The sequence below is a fragment of the Squalius cephalus genome (assembly GCF_949319135.1).
Source record: "Squalius cephalus genome assembly, chromosome: 22".
Classification (NCBI taxonomy): Eukaryota; Metazoa; Chordata; class Actinopteri; order Cypriniformes; family Leuciscidae; genus Squalius; species Squalius cephalus.
Window position 1 is genome coordinate 32,938,712 of NC_137143.1, and position 24,986 is coordinate 32,963,697.

The 24,986-nt window shown below is 40.7% G+C and overlaps 1 protein-coding gene across 2 annotated transcripts in view; it reads right to left on the reverse strand.

Moving 5' to 3' along the window:
- Positions 1 to 24,858, reverse strand: part of strn (striatin, calmodulin binding protein) — a 51,590-nt gene extending 26,732 nt beyond the window's left edge. The window contains exons 1-3 of one of the 2 annotated variants that reach the window (XM_079856490.1): positions 24,442 to 24,858; positions 4,507 to 4,610; positions 188 to 261 (exon numbers count right to left, since the gene is read on the reverse strand). In XM_079856490.1, coding sequence (XP_079712616.1) covers positions 188 to 261; positions 4,507 to 4,610; positions 24,442 to 24,648 — 385 coding nt within the window. In that variant the 5' untranslated portion in view covers positions 24,649 to 24,858. The remainder of the gene's footprint in view (positions 1 to 187; positions 262 to 4,506; positions 4,611 to 24,441) is intronic. The other variant, XM_079856489.1, reaches the window with a different exon arrangement.
- Between the last annotated feature and the right edge of the window lie 128 nt (positions 24,859 to 24,986).

Consider the following 24,986-nt stretch of genomic DNA (forward strand, 5'->3'; position numbering starts at 1 on the left):
TGATTTATTTACCCAGAAATCTTATGTCATTTTACTCATCTAGTAAAAGCATCTTGATTCAAGTATTTTTAGATATTTGGACTGTAAAGGAGACTAACACTGAGTAAGAACAGCATGTTTGGCAGGACCGCTCCTGGAGGCTCATGGGTAAGTCATCAGTGTAGTGGTGGATGTAAAGCTGGTTCACCGGAGTCGTAGCTGGGAGGCTTCATGTCGCCCTGATGGAGCTCAGTCCCGTACTTCAGCTTGTGGTACTTCGCCCTGAGGAGGAGAGAAACACGTTTCACTTCATTATGTATTTATAAAGCACATTTAAAAACAACTCTGGGTTGACCAAAGTGCTGTACAGATCATTACACTCAAATAAACAGAACAGATTATGATCTATCAAATAACAAACACAAAACTAAGTAATTCAATGAAAACCAGCATGAATAAATAATAATAATAATAATAATAATAATAATAAAGTTTGGTGTATGTCAGTGTTACTGAAGTGGAGATTTCTGGCTCAGTGTAGGAGAAAAACGGCCTTTAAAGATACAGACCGTCACTGAAATCTGCAGATGCTAATGGATAAAGTGCTCTAAAAGATGCAGTTGAAAGTGTATTTGGGATGTTTTCTGTCCACTAGTCTGAAAAAACACTTCATGTGCATGAAAAACACTGTTTTTGCCTGTAGTGTCTGGCCTTCATAAAATATATTTTAAGCTTTGATTTAAGAATGGATAGTGATGACACTGAGCTTCTGTTGCCATGGTGACACTCGCTCGCATCACGCAGTCGCCACGGTGACACTCGCTCACATCACACAGTCGCCACGGTGACAGAGGCTCACTCACATCACGCAGTCGCCACGGTGACACTCGCATCACGCAGTCGCCACGGTGACACTCGCATCACGCAGTCGCCACGGTGACACTCGCATCACGCAGTCGCCACGGTGACACTCGCTCGCATCACGCAGTCGCCACGGTGACACTCGCTCGCATCACACAGTCGCCACGGTGACACTCGCATCACGCAGTCGCCACGGTGACACTCGCATCACGCAGTCGCCACGGTGACACTCGCTCGCATCACGCAGTCGCCACGGTGACACTCGCTCGCATCACGCAGTCGCCGCACATGCGTGTGGGAAGATTCTATAAATTTCCGCGTGAGTGTGAGGAGTCTTTCCTTCAGGATCGGATCAAGCGAGGGAATACCACGAATACCACGGTAAACGAGACTGAACTCTAGTAACCCCTAAGACAGCAAGCGTCTCAGATTCCTAAAACTAATTAACAAGCTTTCAGCAGAGGAATTAATAATTAATTAAAAAAGCCAGGTGTGTTCTTCCTCAGCGCATAATTAACATCTTTCTGTTATAATCTTGTGCTAAAACTTCACGTGAGAATTTGCATTATGCATGTAAATGCATATGAACTGTCCAGACCGCGTGTTAAACACGCTTATACCATGGTCTGGGTGGATACTCGATTCTGATTGGCTGCAGGGTGTCCATTAAAAAGCGATAGAGGACACCTAGTAAATAAACCGTCAGGCGTAACCAGGGAAACCAAGTTATTGTTTGTAAAAACTTTAGATTTCGATTGTAAAACTAATTAAAACTAATGTTTTAAAAATGTGTTATTTGGCAAGTGACCATGGTATAAGCGGGTTAATGCCCTTCGAGGTGTCCATTGTCTCCGCTGCGCGTCGGACGGTTCACGCCTCGCCGTCGTCCATTAATACCTGACAATGGACACCTCGAAGGGCATTAACCCTTACATGCGTGCGCAATAACCAATATTTACTCATTTTGCAAAAACATTTTTTTAAGGCTACAATGTGGCCATCATTTCAGAAGCTGCATCTACAGTTTAGTGCAGCTCAGAGGTGGAATAAATATAATAAAATAATTAAATGATACTGAAAATATAAAGCTAAAAACGCCAGTAGGGGGCAGCAGGTCACATGCCGAGTCTGAATTTGAATATTTCCCTACTGTAAATTATTTGAAATACAGAAGACGAAAAGTCCACGGATGCTCTACTACTTCCGGTGAGATTCTGAAGTGCGCTTTCGATGGACAATTTAAGGATTATGAAGTACGTTCATATTTAAAGATGTAGTACCTACTCAGACTCCCATCATTCATTCAAACAGCCGATTCGTCAAACAACTGATTCGTCAAACAACTGATTCGTCAAACAACTGATTCGTCAAACAGCCGATTCGTCAAACAACTGATTCGTCAAACAACCGATTCGTCAAACAGCCGATTCGTCAAACAACTGATTCGTCAAACAACTGATTCGTCAAACAACCGATTCGTCAAACAGCCGATTCGTCAAACAGCTGATTCGTCAAACAACCGATTCGTCAAACAACCGATTCGTCAAACAACCGATTCGTCAAACAGCCGATTCGTCAAACAACCGATTCGTCAAACAACCGATTCGTCAAACAACCGATTCGTCAAACAACTGATTCGTCAAACAGCCGATTCGTCAAACAACTGATTCGTCAAACAACCGATTCGTCAAACAACCGATTCGTCAAACAACCGATTCGTCAAACAACCGATTCGTCAAACAGCCGATTCGTCAAACAGCCGATTCGTCAAACAACCGATTCGTCAAACAGCCGATTCGTCAAACAGCCGATTCGTCAAACAACTGATTCGTCAAACAGCCGATTCGTCAAACAACTGATTCGTCAAACAACTGATTCGTCAAACAACTGATTCGTCAAACAACTGTTTCGTCAAACAACCGATTCGTCAAACAACTGATTCGTCAAACAACTGATTCGTCAAACAGCCGATTCGTCAAACAACTGATTCGTCAAACAACTGATTCGTCAAACAGCCGATTCGTCAAACAACTGATTCGTCAAACAGCCGATTCGTCAAACAACCGATTCGTCAAACAGCCGATTCGTCAAACAGCCGATTCGTCAAACAACCGATTCGTCAAACAACCGATTCGTCAAACAACTGATTCGTCAAACAGCCGATTCGTCAAACAACCGATTCGTCAAACAACTGATTCGTCAAACAACTGATTCGTCAAACAACTGATTCATTCAGCAATTGAACATTGAATGAGTCATTGAATCACTGACTCACTCGATTTATTAGTCCCCCTGTAGTCCATCATTTTATCCCTTAAAACTCATCTTTGATCACAACAATGACATATTTAAACGTTTTTTCCTTGAAAAAAAAAAAGGATTCATGCCTTAAAATATCTTGAATGTAACTCGACACCCTTGCCTCATTTAGTATGCGCGGGTCTATGAATATGCAAATGAGCCCCGCCTCCACTCACTCCCTCAGCTCAGAGATCCACTGGCTGACGATCACAGGTTGATCTGATTGGTTACAAGGTAGTTTGTGACGTCAGAAACACCAGCGATTTCAAAGCGTGTTTTTGAGACTGTCTTTGGTTCACTGCAGTTTTAAGGAGGAAATACTCAGCAATGCTGTCGACTTATGAACTTACACATGGATTGTCTTAAAGCCCCTTGAAGCCGTGTTTTACAGTGTTTTACAGTGTTTTACAGTGGATGTAGAACAGCTGAGGGCCGTTGTTAGACTCGACGTGGAGTGCCTAAACCCCCTTAGCTGTTCTAAATCCACTGTAAAATTAATGAATCGCACCAAATAACACAATTTAATAAACCAGTGTGAAAAATAATAGTAACTTGCAGTCATACCCTTGATTTAAACGGATAAAATGTCTAAAAACAGCATATCTAATATGATACCACAGGTCAGCACATCAGATGAACTCAATATTAATGAGACGCTGCTTGGTAACAGTAAACGAACTCACGTCAGACTGCTTAATGAGAACATGACATGACAAATCTCCTCATATCAGTTCATGAGACGCTACATCAGTGAGTTATGAAGCTTTATGACGGCCGAGAAACCTCACTATTGATGCAGAACTGGGTTTGACAGCTGCAGGCGCTCGCGGATTTAGAGTTCGTCATCATTTAGAGCTCTATTCTAGTGTGCGTTCGCTGCAGTAGAAGCTTTCAGAGGGTTCCCTCATCTCAGTGACAGAGAACATGTATAATTTGAGCAGAGTGTGACTCATCATGAGCCCAGAGAGAGGAGAGAGAGAGAGAGAGAGAAGAGGAGAGGAGAGAGAGAGAGAGAGAGAGAAGAGGAGAGGAGAGAGAGAGAGGAGAGAGAGAGAGAGAGAGAGAGAGAGAGAGAGAGAGAGAGAGAGAGAGAGAGAGAGAGAGAGAAGAGGAGAGGAGTGAGAGAGGAGAGAGGAGAGAGAGAGAGAGAGAGAGAGAGAGAGAGAGAGAGAGAGAGGAGAGAGAGAGAGAGAGAGAGAGAAGAGGAGAGGAGTGAGAGAGGAGAGAGGAGAGAGAGAGAGAGAGAGAGAGAGAGAGAGAGAGAGAGAGAGAGAGAGAGTGTGAGTAATTATAGGAACGATCAGGCTACATGATGTTAGCATAGACACGGCATAAAATCAAATGAGATGTGTGTGTTCGACTGACCTCTCCTGTTTCAGGGCGTACTCCAGCATCTTGATCCGCCTCACCAGGTCCTTCTTCAGGTTCTCCTGGCCCTTCCTCTCGCCCTGCAGGAACGCGATCTGAGCCTGCAAACAAACACATGTCAAATATTAACTCGTATCACAATTCAGAAATGACACAGATCAGAGTTTCTGAAGTCAAATTTAAGACAATCTCGAAATAAACCAAGCATCTCCAAACATTCAACCCAAAACAGCGTAACTGCGTAAATGTTTTATTCAATATAAACATATGTAGTGAAATTTACGTTTGTGTCCTAATCTATGAATAAGAGGTCAATCGATATTGGATTTTGCTGATAATGTGTTTAAAGACACTAGATAATGTGTTGCTGATCCTAGTAAAATCTATAAACTCAATGTGTTAAAGTCCTCCGTGGAGAAAATCCAGCTTTTAATATTGTATATATGTCTATGTTTTAATATGCTTTAAGACAAACCATGTGGATCGCTGGGCTCATAGTGGAGGCGGGGCTCATTTGCATATTCATAGAACCGCGAATACTAAATGAGGCAAGGGTGTCCAGCATGAAGGATTTTTTTTTTTAAATATGTCATTTGGTGCTCAAAGAGGAGTTTTAAGGGATGAAATGATGGACTGTAAATAATGTTCATAGTCGTTCCCTTCTGTGACGGGACGGCTGATCATAAATAAGCCTGAAATACACCAAGACTCTTATTGTGAAAGGCTGATGCTCCTCTACAGCTGCTCACTCAGAGACGAGGAGATCAAACACGCGCTCATGAAGAGATGGTCAAATAAACCCATGTACACCGAACGGTTTAATCCGAGTCTTCTGAAGAGACACAGTCCCGTTTTTAGACACGATTTAATTTACATGTAAATAAAAGCTTAAATTAAATCTGTTCATCACCCACAGTGAACAATCTCATTAAGACCTCTTAAAATAATGAAGACTTGTAATATCATTTAAGATATTTAAGATTTTTTTGCAGGTCATAATTGTGGATGTGCACTTGATTATCTTTTAGCGTGAAACAGACTTTGATTTGACGACAAACCGAACGCTGAACTGACCCACTAATCGTGTCCTGGGTTTCTCACCATGTGACCGAACGCATCACCTGACCCTTTTCCTTTGTTTACGGTGTGTTTTCCTGGAATGTCTGGAATTCCTCACCGTCTCTGAATGTCATCTTGGGCAAGAGCCCGTTCGTGATTTACAGTCATAATGCAGGAAGAGGATGATCTGGTCATAACAGACTCCACACTGAGACACACAATCAGATCAACATCATGAATATATAATAGAGTCTGCATGAGCCGATGATGATTCTGTCTTTCATTATTCTGCCCTTTTACAGTCTTGATGATGTTTTCAGGCTCTACTAGAACTTGAATGTTGATTATTCTCCTCATATTCTCCATTGTTGCGGCTCCTCTCTTCCCAGTCTGTCAGTAACGCTCTGTTTACTTCCTGTCTCTATGAAGCCCCTCCTTCTGAAAAGCACACTGTGCTCTGATTGGTCGGCTGGAGCGGTGTGTTGTGATTGGTCGAGCGCTTTGAGTGTGTTTGGGAAATGCCCCGCCCCTTTCCATAACCGCCAGTTTAACACACTACTAACTGAAGAATTAGGACAAACAAATGTTCAGTGTGTGTGAACACCGCGTGTCTCTCTCTGCTAAAGCGGCTCAGGTTAGTGTAGACACACGTTAAACAACTGGCACTGGACTAGGGTTGCAAAGGGGCGGAACATTTCCGGTAAATTTCCATGCGAAGTTAAGCTGGGGAATTTTGGAAATATTCATTACCACGGCAACCACTTGCGCGTCCACTCTGAAAGTAACTGCACGCGAGTTAACCACGCCTACTTATTTACATGTTGCGGTATACACGTAATAAAAAAATCTGTTACGGTTGACATTTTCTTCCGCGGTAACGATATATACCGTCATACCGCCCAGCCCTACTTGTGTGGTAAAAAAAATTATGCTAGCTTATTTAGCATCTAACTTATCAGCTTGCTATCTACTAGATGAACACATTTGTATGTGATATTTGCAATTTAAACATTTAATAAATATATTTCCCCATAATATCATCAAAACTTACTTCACTTTGTTTAGTCCACAGGCTCAAATGTGTGCCTTCAATAGTCTTGTGCTTTGGGCTTCTGTACATGTGATGGAGGCGTGCACAGTGCCAGTAGGGGGTGTGGTCTCAGTAGCCGTGCAGTAAGCAGTGTGCTATGTGCATGGGATTGAGGAATGGCATGTTTATTCAAGTGTATTTGAATGGCATCTGTTTGTTTTAGTCAAGATTATGCTAAAATATACTTTCCTCAACTATATTTAAGTTCCCTATGAAGAGCCAACCTTCAAATTTGAAAATTCCCAGTTTATTCCCGTTTATTCCCATAAATTCCTGTTAATTCCCATAAATTCCCATTAATTCCCATGGAAAGTTTCCATCTTTGAAAATTCCCATAATTTTGCAACCCTACACTGGACTAACACACTAAACACGTGACCTCTCGACCTCTCGACTCAGATCCGATTAAAGACACACTAAACCGCTTTAAAATCAGACACAACATCATCAAACGACAAACTAATTCGTCATGACAACTTCCTATCAACTTATGCATTCCTCGTTAATATACGCACAACACAGTGAAGATGCAGATCCACGATTCTAACGAGACTTCATCACGAGCTCACTCAAGCTCTTCCTCAAACATGTACATGTACTTACATTCTCCACACTATTACATGTATTTTAAATATAGAAATGTTTAAAAATAAACGTATATCAGATTAAATATTAATAAATGCATGTATATATTTAAGAAAAATGTTACATAAATATAAAATATAACATGCATGTGTGTGTATTTATATATACAAAATAATTATACACAGCACACACACATATATTATGTAAACACACTTTTATTCTGGATGTAATTAATGGTTTCTCAGCCCTAATCTGAATCAGTCCATGTCTGAAACCCCGTCACACACACACACACACACCGTCACACGAGATTCCTGCAGGAAACACCCAATCAGAAGAGGAGCTGGGCCAGAGGGAGCCGTGGGGCATGATGGGAGAATGTGTGCTAATCATGGAGTGACCCATTAAAACACATTTGCATTTCCTTCAAGTGTGTTTAACGACCTCGATCATTTCCCGGCTCTAGCCGAGACTCTGCGGAGTGAAGGTGTGAGTGTGGAGACTCGTCCACGAGGACCCAGAGGCGTCTCTCCACATGCCTGTCCAACAGCAGGACCCAGAGGCGTCTCTCCACATGCCTGTCCAACAGCAGGACCCAGAGGCGTCTCTCCACATGCCTGTCCAACAGCAGGACCCAGAGGCGTCTCTCCACATGCCTGTCCAACAGCAGGACCCAGAGGCGTCTCTCCACATGCCTGTCCAACAGCAGGACCCACGAGGACCCAGAGGCGTCTCTCCACATGCCTGTCCAACAGCAGGACCCAGAGGCGTCTCTCCACATGCCTGTCCAACAGCAGGACCCAGAGGCGTCTCTCCACATGCCTGTCCAACAGCAGGACCCACGAGGACCCAGAGGCGTCTCTCCACATGCCTGTCCAACAGCAGGACCCCGAGGCGTCTCTCCACATGCCTGTCCAACAGCAGGACCCAGAGGCGTCTCTCCACATGCCTGTCCAACAGCAGGACCCACGAGGACCCAGAGGCGTCTCTCCACATGCCTGTCTAACAGCAGGACACAGAGGCGTCTCTCCACATGCCTGTCTAACAGCAGGACCCAGAGGCGTCTCTCCACATGCCTGTCCAACAGCAGGACCCACGAGGCGTCTCTCCACATGCCTGTCTAACAGCAGGACCCAGAGGCGTCTCTCCACATGCCTGTCCAACAGCAGGACCCAGAGGCGTCTCTCCACATGCCTGTCCAACAGCAGGACCCACGAGGACCCAGAGGCGTCTCTCCACATGCCTGTCCAACAGCAGGACCCCGAGGCGTCTCTCCACATGCCTGTCCAACAGCAGGACCCACGAGGACCCGAGACACTTCACAGGCACTTTCCACGAGTCAAGCTTTTTATTAACTGCACGCTATTAATCAATTAAATAAACATTACTAAACAGTTAATTAATCTTTTATAAAGCATTAATAGACATTTATAAATACAGCTATAAATGCTTTAGTCTGGATTTATAAGCATATCTATAGTGTGTTTAATAACTGAAGTGCCTTAGATCGCGCAGCTTTGAATGATGCGTTGATGTAATTTCCATTGAAACAGGAAGTTAAGGCGGGACATATTGAACGGCTCCTCCCCCTTTTTAAATAGCCAATAGCGTTTAGTTTACCTCACAGACTGACAGCACCATGGAAGCGAATCCGAGCGCTGATGATACACTATAGTTGGAAAACAGAACAAAACTGGAGCGTTTGAGCAACCGAACACACACTCCAACCCATAATGCTCAGTGTGTGTCAACGGTTGCTGTGGTCAGGTGGTGTTTTTAGCATAGGGGGCGGAGCTTCAGATTCTAGAGAGCATGTGATTGGACAGAAGATGTGATGAGACGCGGTGATGTCATAAAAATCCCTGATCCATTTTAGTGGAAGTGAGAGACTGTGTTTTGAATGTTTGCATCTCCTAAAAGTGATGTTTATCATGGTTTTGCAGCAGACCAGCTTATTCATAACCTTAAGGCTAACATATTCAGACTAAAAGCTCAAAAAAACGTACGTTTTGATTTCAGGGGGCTTTAAAAACTGGTCCGTTTGCACACAAATTACTGATGAATATCACAAAACGATTTAAAACGATTTAAAGCGCGCATGTCTCACCGGGTTATTATCATTTACTAGCGTTTACTGAAACCATGAAAAACATGACTTCAAATAGAAAACATTAACTGAAGAAAATATATGCTAAAATTAAACTTATTTTATTTAAAATTTCTAGTTTGCACAGTTTTCTTTTAGAATAAGTTGAAGCAGTAAAATTACTACAACTCAATAAAACTATATAGACAATAAACAAACCCTAATAAAAATGACTATAACTAAAACGAAACAAAACATATAAAAAAACCTAATTTAAAATATGAACAAAAAACAACGAAGAATTTCCAACATTCATAATCATAATGAAAAGTTTCTCTATATGAAAGTGGTTGAAAAATAAAAGTCTATGAAGAGAAACATTTCCATTAATAATAATGTGCATTGATGAATCACAATAATGTATTAAAGTGAATAAAAATCATTAGCTATGTTTCCATCTAATGTTGTGAATTTAACTTAATCATTAACTTAAGCATAAATCATGTTAATAAAGCAGCGTTTCCATCCAACGTGTTCAAGAGAACAAAATCATCACTTCCTGGTGCAAAATATCATTAATAAAACTAAGTTTCTGCAATCGTGCTCTTCCCCTCCATCATGATGCTGGCGTTCGGGAACACACTCGTGTGTGTGTGTGTGTGTGTGTGTGTGCACCACCAACATCAGAGACGCTGCGACGCCATTGGTCCACTGGTTACTCCAGTTATCCAATCACAGCCGACGCTGAGGCAGTCACATGAGCTTTGATCGTAGTTTCATTGTAGTTTATGTGCATGTCTTCTTATCAGATAAAAAATGATCCGTCTCAGTTTTTAGAATTTATGCACATCTTGCCGTTTCCATCCTGTTTTTTATGTAATATACCCCCAAATGCGCATGCAAATATGTGTATGGAAACACAGCTATTGTGATGCAGCGCTGACAGTGAGAACAGTCTGTCCGTGACCGATGAGAACAAAACCAGTTCAGCCAGATTACAGACGAATCTCAAGCACTAATCGGAGAGAGATTCGTCTGCAGAACCAAACAAACATCCAGCAGGTCCACGAGAAACCAGCGCAAGATCATTATTCACACACACAACCGGCTCAATCTCGGGAACACGGGCTCAGATATGCTCCTACACACACTAGTGAAGCAGAACATGAAGCCCGTAAGAACTGTACGCATTATTTTCATGACAATAAAGTACATTTTAAACCACAAGATTGTCATTGCAAAATACAATACAAAAAAAAAATATATATATATAAAGCATTATATAAATTGTGCATAATGGGACCTTTTGTAATAAATAGCCTATACACACACACACACACACACACACACACACACACACACAACCGAATAGCAGTGCACACTAAAAATGAATCAAGAATCTATTGAGAAGACAAACCTCATTAATGTGAATTTGAGGTGAAGATGAGCTTAATTACCACATTATTTTCATTACTGAACTTCATCATCATGAATGTAAAAAGCTGGTGACACTTTAAGGATTCGTTTGTTAAGATTATTTCAGAGCATTAGTTACATTAGCTAACGTGAATACATCCAGAGCATTTTAGTTACTCAACAATGCATTTATAAAATCTTAAGTTAAGATCAGCAGATGCCTGTGAACTAACAGTAACATCAACACTGACCAGGTTTAAGAGATGCTGTGAAAATATATTTTATTCATTGTTAGTTCATTTCATTTAATGCATTCAAACAATGAAACCATACAGACGAAAACATGCTAGTTATCGTGACAGCGGCTTCATGCGCCTCAGTGTGACGTCAGCACTCGTTGCACAACAGTGTGTGTGTGTGTGTGTGTGTGTGTTCTGCTTGAGCAAGGTTCACTGCAGGAGGAGCTGTGGTTTGTTGCGGTTAGAAATGTCTGAGCGCTTCGACCCGATGAAGTTTCTGTGTTCACACACTCACAGCTCTGAACTGTAGACAAGCGAGAGCGATTCAAGACCATAAACTCACGACTCATTAGCTCATCCAATCAGCATATCTCCGACATTAGCATATCTCCGACATTAGCATATCTCCGACATTAGCATATCTCCGACATTAGCATATCTCCGACATTAGCATATCTCCGACATTAGCATATCTCCGACATTAGCATATCTCCGACATTAGCATATCTCCGACATTAGCATATCTGAGCGGTTTTAGAAGATTAGCTGGATAAACGTTTGAGGAACACTGGAAACATGTTCATTCCAGGGTTATTATCGTTAACTAAACATTTCTGCTAATTGAAATAGTAGTAGTAGTAGTAGTAGTAATTTATTTCTTCGGTCATTATAAACATTTAAATCTTAGGTCACATATTATTCAAAAATCCTGTACATAATACAAAAAAATACAAATAAAGCTGATTAATACTGGTATTCTCAGGCTCCGTATTTAATTTGACACGAATGAAAATGTGTTTTTATACAATATGCAATTTGGTTATTTTCTTTTTATTTGATCTTGATGGATCAAAGCAGAAGACGATCCGTTTGGTATTAAACAAGTTCAAAACAGACAAAATAACATTATAAACTGGATTCTGATTGGACGAAACGCATTCACAGCTGCTGTGAAATAGCTGACACACACACACACACACACACACACACACACACACACACACTATATGAATGAGATGAGCTGCTCATAATGAGCCGTAAAAACAATTAACCTACAGTTCGCCAAACAAACAGCTGACAACTTCGTCCTTCTGTATTATGAAATATAAACAGAGCCATTAAATACCGAGTTTACTCTAAAGGCAATAACTGAAGTAGAGCAGAATAATCACACATAATGATAAAGAAATATGATGTGCTAACTAAAACACACATCTAGTGTACTATTTAATAAAACACTTCATAGGGCCTTATATTATTGTAAAACAAATGTAATAAATTAAGAAGTTGTTAAAATTTTATTAGATATGCTTTTCGATTATTAAAATTAAATTAAACAATTAAAATGGAAAACTTTTGGGAAAAATAAAATGCATTTCTAAGGGCATTAAAAATACAATTTTGTTAAACCTTAAATAAATTGTTGTTAAATTGTGTAAGTTTCATGATTTCAATTAATTAAGACATGCTTTTTGATTTCTAAAATTTTATTTAACTATTAAAATGTAAAAAAAAAAAACCACAGAAAAAGTAAAACAGAAAAAAAAAAAAAAAAGGAATATGGGAAGAAATAAACAGATTTCATCGGGCCTTTAAAATAGTAATAATTTTTTTGTTAATGATTTCAAATAATTACAATTACGGTGTGTGTTCACGACCCGACACAGGTGTGTGTTCACGACCCGGCACAAGTGTGTGTTCACAACCCGACACAGGTGTGTGTTCACGACCCGACACAGGTGTGTGTTCACGACCCGACACTCACGACCCGGCACAGGTGTGTGTTTGACCCGACACAGGTGTGTGTTCACGACCCGACACAGGTGTGTGTTCACGACCCGACACAGGTGTGTGTTCACGACCCGACACAGGTGTGTGTTCACGACCCGGCACAGGTGTGTGTTCACGACCCGGCACAGGTGTGTGTTCACGACCCGGCACAGGTGTGTGTTCACGACCCTTCACGACCCGGCACAGGTGTGTGTTCACGACCCGGCACAGGTGTGTGTTCACGACCCGGCACAGGTGTGTGTTCACGACCCGGCACAGGTGTGTGTTCACGACCCGGCACAGGTGTGTGTTCACGGCCCGGCACAGGTGTGTGTTTACCACGGTAAAATCAGCAAACCGTCCCGTGGGATCCGGCGCACCACCATCTAATGTGATGAGGACGAGCTCAAACCGGCAGGTGAAAGCTTAAACACATCCGGCTGTAATCCTGCGCTGAGCTCTAGACAGAACATGATCAGTGTGTTCACTGGAGTCAGTCCGACAGCAGAGAGTCCCTGCACACCAGAGTTATGAATGAAGGAGGTCGCCCGGATTCACTTGCTCAGAGTTCCCATCCGGAGAGAGACACACACACACACACACACACACACACACACACACACACACACACACACACACACACATACACACACACACACACACACACACACACACACACACACACACACACACACACACACACACACACACACACACACACACACAGCTCGCTCGCCCAAAATAGATGGCGATCTGTATCCCTGTACACACTCACAGGAGATCCTCTAATGCTGCAGAAAGTGCACTACTTAGAGCACCAGTTACTGCTGTCAGTGTAAAGAGTGAGTCTGTGTGTGGATTTATCCGCTCCCCGAGGGCCGGCGTTGTGCGTCAGGGACGAGTGGGAGATTAACAGTGTGTCATTCTCTCTTTCAACATGGCGAACAGAAACGCAGCATCTAAAAGGGCTTCACCAACGCCTGAACCGTCGTTTAGCGATGCAGATCAACACTTATAGACTGCGTTTGCTTCACCAGCGCCCACATGCATTACACCCGACAGCACAGAAATCAGGTCGTGAGATAAAGCAGGAGCTATTCTGATGCTAACAGAACTGTGTTCACATGGAGATTAGAGCTGGTTTTCTTGGAGAGGCGAAGCTGCCATTATTATAAAGAGAGGATCACTGGAAGTGGTGCAGTGTAAGGGTTCGCTGACGCCGATGTTAAAGGGAACCCCAGGAATTAAGACTGTATGGCCTCATATAACGTACATTATGTCTCTTACTGAAATATGTAGCAGAAAACTCATGGAAGATTTACGTTATTTAAATATTAAGCCATTCAAGTCTTAATACCTGGGTCAAAAGTGTGGGACCAGTAAGATTTTTATTTTTTTATTTTATTACTGTATTTCTACTGATGATTTTTCAAGCATACAGAATTAAGAAAAACAGAAGGGGGGGGGGGGGGGGTCTCTTCTGCTCACCAAGGCTGTGTTTATTTGATTAAAAAAAGAAGCTGTAAAATTTGTATATATTATTATAATGTAAATCATCTGTTTTCTATGTGAATATATAGTAAACTGTAATTTATTCCTGAATGTTCAGCATCATTACTCCAGTCTTCAGTGTCACATGATCCTCCAGAAATCACTCAAATGTGAGGATTTGATGATCAAGAAACATTTATGATTATTATCAGTGTTGGAAACAGATGATACATTTTATTTTTCAGGATTCTTTGATGAATAGAAAGTAAAAAAAAAAAACAGGATTTATTTGAAACAGAATATTTTGTAACATTATAAATGTCTTTACTGTCACTTTTGATCAATTTAATTAATCCTTGATGAATAAAAGTATTGATTTATTTTATTTATTTCCCCCCAAAAGATAAAATAAAAATTCTTATCGACCCCAAACTATTGAACGGTAGAGTTTAATGTTACAAAACCTTTCTATTTCTAAATATAATATAATATATTATAATATAAATATAAATGACACTTTACTATATATTCACATAGAAAACAGTTGATTTAAATCCTAATAATATTTAACAATATTATTTTTTTAATCAAATAAACGCAGCCTTGGTGAGCAGAAGAGACTTCTTTAGAAATATTAAAAATCTTAACATCCAAAACTTTTGACTGGTCGTGTAAATAGTGAAAACAGTCTGCCGTTAGACACGACGAACTGAATGTGGGTCAGCACACACTCTTCTGTCCTGTGCAACACACTCACACACTGCTCTCGATACATCATGGGAAACACACACACACACACACACACTCACACACACACACTGCCTCCAGCTATCACAGCTCATGCATCAGATAATGGGACTGACGGCTCAATCTGAACATTTTCTCAATTAGATAAAAATAACTCGATGCACTGATGTTTACAATTACATTCATCTAACGAACACGCCTGTTCATTTACGTTTCATGTCTCAAACTGGCATTTGGTAACACTTTATAATATGATCTCCTTGGTTAACACTAGTTTCTGTATTATCTAACTGCGTTTGCACTGGAGTTTCGCCCAGAGTTTGTGAGTGAGGTTAGTTAAGGGTAACTCACACTCTCACACACACACACACACACACACACCCCTGCACTCTGATCCTCACAGCTCAAAACACACACAGGTCACAAAATCGGCTCATTTGTCTAAACGCGTGTCACATGACCTGAAACACGCCGCCTCATTTCAGCAGATTCTACAGCAGAATCACATGCATCTTCTGACTCAATGACAGAATGCATTATATTAATCTCAAATTAGAGACAAAAAGTTATAAATATGCTTATATTTCTTATAATTCCATATGCTGATTAAAAATGGTCGTTTTACCGAATATTTAAGTTTATCATGATGCATTCCTCTTCTATGGCATTTATAGTGCTGGGCATTAACACGAATTCCACGATTCAATTCGATTTCGAATCACACGCTTGCAAATCGATTCAATTCTGATTTTGATTCATTTAGTTCCAGTACGGCATAGTTCCTCAAGGAAAAGATCTCTCAACTAACACTATAAAGGGAGTCAGTTGGTACATTACTATAATACTGAAAGTTAATATTAACTGATTTGTATACAAACACTAAAATTACACACAAGGCCATTTTTATACAAATAACGATATAATCCTAATTTTATAATTACATAATTATGTTTCCACACCAAATCATTTATTAAAATGTAAACATTTAAAAGGTGGCTGTCATAAAAACTGATTTATTCAAGCATTCATTAAAATATAAAACCATTATAATATAATATAATATAACAGTTCTAAAAAATAATGAATATGTAATATAGTGCGTATGTGTATCAGAACGCTCATCTCTAGAGTTATTTTTCTAGCTGACTATCGAGTTATGATCATTGAAAGGCTTTTCTGAGGTAAATGTGACATTATTGTTCTCAAGCCGTTTTATTGGTTTTACTGATTGATGGATTTCAAATCAAAAGTAGCAAAGCACAGAGATTATTGCTCTTTACTGCTTCAAAGTGTTCGTTCATCAGCTGAAAACAGCGCAGACTGAAAGATCAATTCTTGGGTTTTAAGAATCAATCTAGAAATCAATATTTCTTACCCAGCGCTGGAATAATCCGCTTTATTCTGCAATACGAACACAAGCTATTTTCTGTCAATGTGCGAGACTTCTGATTCATTCGCTGCTCTACGCAAATAAAAAGAAAAACAAAGTGCAGTAACTATTAAAATGGTTTCCACTCCAAGCCAGTGTGTTTATTCATGCGATAATGAAAATAATATGATACCAAATACCAGTTTGCAATGTAAAACAGGCATTATAACAACATTACACAAGTTACAAATGGCCGTGTTGCTCTTACATTAAAAATAAAGTGGATAGTGCCAGTAGTGTGTTCATACTAAAAGTTACAAAAGAGAAGAGTACAAACAGCAGGAGGGAAGATGTCGTTATCAGGCGTGGCGTGTTGGACACTTCATGCACTCGATCATCACAGATATGATGTAATATGTGAACAGTAGATGGAGTACACAGTGTGCATCATCAACAACAAGTGCTGTGTTAGCTTTTAAAGGGCTGGTTGATGATGATTTGACTTTTCTAACTCTAGTTAGTGTGTAATGTTGCTGTTTGAGCATAAACAACATCTGCAAAGTTACGACTCAGAGTTCAGAGCAAAGGGAGAGATTTGCTTTTACAGAAATCGCTTCTTAAGAACTACAACAAACGGCTGGTAGAGACTACAATGAGCTTCTCCACGGGTTAGTGACATCACCAACCCTCAAATTTACATAAACCCCGCCCCCGGAACACGATTTATAGATTATCATGATATGCTAATCAGTGACTAGAAGATCGTTAACTCCACATCAGCTTCATAAACTCATCAACTAACCGTTCAGAAATGTCCTGTTGCTTCTACATGTTTCACTTCTAGAGTCTCTCCATCATCGTCCGACTCCGGTTTGAACATAAAAGGCTAAAATGCAAATGAGCCGCTGCTCCCAGCGCAGGGGGCGGAGCTTCAAGAACTTGTGTGTGTGTGTGTGTGTTTCAGACACGCACTTAAAATTTCTAAACGTAATTTTAAGTGTGTGTCTGAAACACACACACACACACAAGCTCATGAAGCTCCGCCCCCTGCGCCGGGAGCAGCGGCTCATTTGCATTTAAAGAGACACACACAAAAACGGTGCATTTTTGCTCACCTTCAAAAAGTGACAATTTTAACATGTTATATAAAAATATCTGTGGGGTATTTTGAGCTGAAACTTCACACACACACACACACACACACACACACACACACACACACACACACACACACACACACACACACACACACACACTGGGACATCAGAGACTTATTGTACATGTTGTGAAAGGGCATTATAGGACCGCTTTAAGGATGCTTTAGTCTGAGATGGTGAGTTGTGAGCATACGCCCTGATCAACGCTCCTTTCCTCGTGTGACAGTGCTCCGTCAGGGAAGATGCAGGGCGTTCCCCTGACACAACAGGCAGGAGCGCATACCTCCACATACAAGGGCAGACTTGCCTTTACGGGCCATAAACACACAAACACACACACACAAAGGGTGGCGTTACTAGAGCATGTTGGGGCCTAAAGCTGCTGTACTGGTTCTTACTTACAGAACACACACTTTTCCAAACGACTGCTTTTCTAAGGAGGAAAAAGAAAAGTCACGGGGTCTAAAAGCACCAGTGTAATTTCAGGCTGAGAGTTAATTGGTTATTAGCTGGAAATCAAAGTACATGAATTGAGGAATAAGCCAAGCAAGCAGATTAAGGGCAGATTAGTACTTTACTTGAGCTGTTTAATAGGAAATAAGTGCATTTGTGATTGATTCAGTTCATGAGTCACACAGCTTATGTCAAACCCAAAGAGGAGCCAGCGGGAAACGTCAAACACACGGCGGACGCGAGGAAACCTGAGCGCGCAGAATACCAGCGGTCATTAGCAGGACTCAGATGGCACACACACACACACACACACACACAGATGGCCACGCATTCACACACTCCGACGCGCACAGACAGACACAAACCAGAGGGAAACCCGGGCCTGGATCAGTGATTTACTTCTGTGACTGACCGGCTACGTTTACATGCAACCAAATAAAGCGTTAGCAATCGCACCGACGGCTCAATCGCACCGACGCCTCAATCGCACCGACGCCTCAATCGCACCGACGCCTCAATCGCACCGACGCCTCAATCGCACCGACGGCTTCGTGTAAACGCCTTAATCGATCCGATTGAGATTCCGATCGCACCGGCTACGTTTACATGCACAACTCTTGTTTCAGTCGGACTGAATTAATTCTGATTGATGAATCTGAATGTGGTGTTTACATGAACACTAAACATGTGATCGGGTTGATGTGTGTGTTTATATGTCACAAGCTTCATATCAGAATAGATGTTTTTGACATGCGCTCACTGCACAAATATACAGAGTTCCCTGATGTCTGCGCATAATAACTATTCTCCTACAGTTCTTTATTTGACTTAATATCTGTTTCTAGTCATAATTTGGAGACAATTAGTATATGAACCGCCGTGCCGCTGCTTATATTGATCATTATATTTATATTATTTAGAAAAGGAATAAACGATATGCTCTTTGTCACAAAATTATGACCAAAAATGGATAAATATTAAGGTGTTAACACACGTTTCGTGTTCATGTAAACACTAGATTAGGATTCATCAATCGGAATGAATTCAGTCCGACTGAAACAAGAGTTGAGTGTGTGAACGCAGCGAGTGTGTCCTCTGTCCACGAGAGAGCCAGAGACAGAGCAAGAGCTTCGGAAAACTGCAATGGATGCCAGAAAATAGGGAAAACAGGGTGAATGTAAATGCAAAGTGTAGGAAAATGTGTAATGTGTGTGTCTGCGAGAAATGGACGTCCAGACGGGACGAGACCAAACACAAACTTACCAAACGAGCGAGCAATGAGCGCGAGTGATGAGATGTGGACGGAGAGTCACACGCTGGCCTGACATCACTGCCATTCCCAGTCAAAACACACACACACACACACACACACACACACACACACACACACACACAGGCAGTCAAAACACAGTTCCTGAACATTTCTGATCTCTCTGTGAGATCTGGATTCAAATGTTGTGGCCTTAAAGTTCAGCGATTGTAACTCTGACTCTGTTTAATTTGGGCGTTGAGTAAATATATGTATGGACTGCCAGAGTCTCAGCTCAGGACACGCTTCTCATTCTCATTTACTTTAACTTCATGTGCTAAAACAACTAAAACAGCAAAAAAATTAATAAAAAGACGAGTGCTGGGCAACGATTTTGTGTTTACATAATGTGTGTGTACTGTGTATAATTATATATATATATAAAAATACACACATATGCATGTATTTAAGGAAAATGTGTTATTTATATATAAAATATTTATATTTTTTAGGGCTGTCAAACGATTAATCGCATCCAAAATAAAAGTTTGTTTTTACATAATATATGTGTGTGTACGGTGTATAATTATTTTCTATATATAAATACACACACATGCATGTATATATTTAGGAAATATTTGCATGTATATACTGTGTATACATATTTATATTATATATAATTTATATTATATATAAATATTTTATATATAAATAACAAATTTTTCTTAAATATATATGCATGTGTGTGTATTTATATATAGAAAATAATTATACACAGTATGATGTAACACACATTATGTAAACACCAACTTTTATTTTTGGATGCGATGAACACTGTCACACATGAATATGAGGTTTACACCCAGTCCGTGATACCGGTATAATTTTGGAAAATACCGTGATATGGATTGTGTGTCACACCGCACTAACAAGAACACACGAGTCGACGGTACGTGAGCATCCGGACCCGTCTCTAGCAGCGTTAAAGCGCTGATGTGTGTGAAACTCCAGCTTGTCCTCGCTGGTCAAGCCGAGCATCCCCGTTTCCCAGCCGAGGACACGACACTAGCGGGAGCGTCAGCAGCGTGAGTCACGAACATCAGCTCATCTGTCCTGTTTCCCAGCATCACACGAACACAGCGCTGCCTACACACACTCGCTTCGGCTGCCAATGGCCTTTCAGTTCACGCGCCACGTCTCTGACTTCAGGTGCAGGAGCCTACATGCAAACCCAGAGATTATACTCCTTTCAATCGATTGTCAAGGTGCTGGAGGGCGATTTCAACATATGAAGCCTCTCCTACACGCCGGCGCCCACACACGGCTATGAAAGGCATGCTGGTTACGAAAGAAACCCAACATCAGTCAGGATCTCCTCATCTACACACCGCCTTCTAGGGATGTCAAATGCATCCGTACTTTGGTAGCAATCGCACACTGAAATATAAAAATGTACAAATGTTATGATTCCAGTGCTTCCTCCATATCGTATAGACGGACAAATGCATGAAAAAACATCCAAATTTAGAATAAGCTGTTTTTGAGCGTCTCTGTTAAACACTCGGTTTGGAAAGGCGAGACTCGGAAGTTAACGCCCACTGCTGTGATTGGCTAACCGTTTTGCATATTAAAATTATTCTCAATATCCCTGCTATTATTACACGTGTGGAATTGTTTTGAAAACTTCCGATGTTCGCTATACTTGTTCATTTTCACCTGATTACAGGGGCGTAAAGTGACTTTAGAAAGATGGTAGCGTTATTATTTACTTTTTACACCGAGATTTGTAGGTCTATTAGTTAAATCTGTTGACTTTATCAAGCTTTGTTTCATTATACGCCAACGGTGACAGTTCAAAAATGGGAAAATGCACAGTATGCACGCCTGTAACTGTGAAGTAATAAAGATATCTTAACCATTTATGTTTGGCTTTCTTCAAAAAAAATATTAACAAATCAAAAAATTGAGCCAGGAAAGTTTCCAAAACTTGGATGATTTGACATGGAATGTTATAATATTACATTATATTAGCGTTTAAACGAAGATGCTACAGAAAGGTGTACATAATTGAAACAATAACGCACATTACACATGTTTGGTTGTGGCAAATAAAGTTTAAATACTTGAAGATACAAAACTTTAAACGGTGTTTCGTGTAAACAAATTATGAATGAATATACCATCGTTTGTCGTTCTTATATTCATCGTTCGTCGTTTTTGAGTAGAGAGAGTACATTTCACACGATCTGTGTCAGATAAAGCATTAGCGGCACATGGTAAAAACACTGTTACTCACTGTCGGATTCAATAACTGTTGTTTTCAGACTCTCTGAAGAGCCTGCGTCACACGGGGTCTTGTTTAAAACTGAATCGGCAGGAAAATGAAGAGTTTCTTACCGACACAATCTGGAACTTAGTTTAAAAATAAAGTTCATCCACGCTTTCTTAATTAGGATCGTTAGGATCACACGGAAGGCAAAGCAAAGACAGTGTTTTTCCTCAACTTCGGCACTTCAAAACGTCGGTGGGCGGGGCTAAAGAGGCGATGATGCAGAAGTGGGCGTCGATCTTCTTTCGTTGCACTATGATGTCATAATGTGACAAAATCCGAAACGAGTAATTCAATAAAAGCTGTTTTTGGACTAATGAGGAAGTTTTGAGCTCGGAAAGATACAGAATATTTTTATAATACAAGTGATTTAATCGTGATTTCTACTTCTCTTGTTTATTTAAGCAAAATCATATGCGCTATATGCATTATATCCAAGCATGAATCTCGGTTATACTGCGTTTGCGTTCGTATTGCAGCTCAGAGGTTGCGTAATTGCATTTGTTCAGCAGCCGCAAAGTAATTTTTGTTGGTTTAAATGTTAAAATACATTAATACGATTTGGAATTATTGTAATTAATGTTAGGAATTTCACTGTTTTAGCTTTAGAGAGAAGCTTTAACCAGTTTTTATAATGTAGCGACTCGAGATAAGGTAAAATAATAAACGTCGAGTTGATGTTTTCTTTGTGCTCACATGAAAGTGCAATAATTCTAATGAAATGTAAAAAGAATGATTAATAATTGTAATTAGGATTTTTGAGAAAAGCAGTCGTGATTATTATATAAATCATTACAGTGCAGCTCTATGGTGAGGCATTAACAGCTAGTTATATCTTAACTTGTTTTAAGTGGATGCAAACAGGCCTAACAAAACAAAACCCTTCAGACTGATGCATTTAAATACCTGTAAAACTCATTCAATGGTCCCGTGTACATTTGTTCTATTGTTTTACGGTATCAAAACCACAATCAACAGTCACTTCATATATCCAGTGCTGACCTGACGATTGAAAGTGAGTATTCTCTCCTCACACTTTCTGGTTTGTCCTTCATTCAACATGCATAATAAAACACGGAGCGACTGTTCGGACGTCCGGGGGAAACGACCCATAAATGCCAAACACATTCCCGAAGCATTCATTAATCAATCGCTGCCCTTTAGGTGTAAATATCTCATCTCAATCACAGAGAAGTGTGTGTGTGTGTGTGTGTGCGTGTGTGTGTGTGTGTGTGTGTGTGTGTGTCATGGGCTTACAGGAGGTGAAGCAGGACATCGAACAGAAGATCAGCCTCGACTGCTGGAGATCAAGGACAGACAGTCCACACTATATAGTCACAGTCAGAGAGTCTACACTATATAGTCACAGTCAGAGAGTCTACACTATATAGTCACAGTCAGAGAGTCTACACTATATAGTCACAGTCAGAGAGTCTACACTATATAGTCACAGTCAGAGAGTCTACACTATATAGTCACAGTCAGACAGTCTACACTATATAGTCACAGTCAGACAGTCTACACTATATAGTCACAGTCAGAGCCTCTACACTATATAGTCACAGTCAGAGAGTCTACACTATAGTCACAGTCAGACAGTCTACACTATATAGTCACAGTCTACAGTATATAGTCACAGTCTACACTATATAGTCTACACTATAGTCACAGCCAGACAGTCTACACTAGATAGATATTAGCCAGACAGTCTACACTATATAGTCACAGACAGTCTACACTATAGTCACAGTCTACACTATATAGTCACAGTCTACACTATATAGTCACAGCCAGACAGTCTACACTATATAGTCACAGCCAGACAGTCTACACTAGATAGACATTAGCCAGACAGTCTACACTCGATAGTCTACACTCGATAGTCACAGCCAGACAAAAGAGTTGTTTAGCGTTTAAGGGCTTCCTTGTAGTTGTGATGATACACTGTCTCAAAGCATCACTCAGATATGCAGATGATGCAGGCGATGGTGACAGACTGATGATGTAACTGCACTCCTACTGTGATGTCATGACGAGAAATCACAGGAACAAACTCACAGAAACATCAACATGTCACACCAGAAGCTTGATTTTAGGGCCATGAAGATTTCTGCAATGTGACATTACTTTCAAGACAGTTAATGTTGAACGCTTTCATTTTAGGTTTGTAATTCTCTTTATGAAGATTCATTGTTACGGTGTTAAATCCTGAAAATTATGCTGTTCATACACACACACAAATATATAAATATATACATATATATACACATACACACACACACACACACATATATATATATATATATATATATATATATATATATATAAAATATTACGTATTATACACACACACACACACACACACACACACACATATATACACATACACACACACGAATATTATGTCATACATATGACGCTATAATGCAAAAATATCTTAATGGTGCTACAAACAGTCTTCTTTATGCAACTTATAACTCAATTTTAGGATGAAAAGGCTACATTTGGAATTACTCAACATGAAGGTTGTTTAAAATCTCAGTGGAAGACAGGAATGTAAAAAATGTGCAGAATTCCTGTCAAGAACATGTCCTGGCCATATTTTTTCATAGCAAAAATTAAGAGATAATATTTTCTCTGTTCGTTTCGCAGTAAAGGCGGCTTCTGATTCTGAATGTAATACAATGGATTTAGGAGAGAACCTCAAGTTTTTGTGCTGCTGCGTTGAATGTGTGCAGGGTTGTGTGTATGTGTGTGTGCGCGCGCGCGCGTGCGTGTCTAGCGTCAGCGCGCGCAAGAGAAAAACAAGCCCACAAATGTCTGATTGAGACTTTTGGCGGAGAGCGTTCAAAACACCTCAGAAAATAATAACGGTCGCAAAAGGCGCGTTACCTGCAGTTCGGCCCGTTCCACCTCCCATTGGGCTCGTTCCACCTCGAAACGGGCCCACTCGTGCTGGAGAAAGTGTAAGATCCCCGGAATACTGTACTGAGCGCGGGCCGTGTCCCCGCCGTCGCCCGGCTGAGGCGCTTTCGCTCCGGGAAGGACCGAGTTGTTGTTGTTGTTGAAGAACACACCGGGGCCCGCCTGCTCGTCCATGGCCAGGCCGGGAATCGGAGGTCTGATCGACCACACGGACACTAGATTTCGTCCGATCGCTCGCTGAAATATCCGCCTCGGAGCTCGAAGGGAAACGGGCTCACTCACCGCGAGCTGCTGCTGTCACTTCATGACGTTTCCGCTAGTTGTATTCGATTCGCGAATGAATCGTTCTTTTGAACCGATTCGCTGAACCGATCGCATAGAACCGAACCGCAAAGTGGAATGAAGAAATGGCAGCTTCCTAATAACATCGATTTGAACGTTTCAGTTTTTAGCTTGAATTTGAATAGATGTATAAGCGTATATTTTAATGACATCAAATTTAAATGTACATT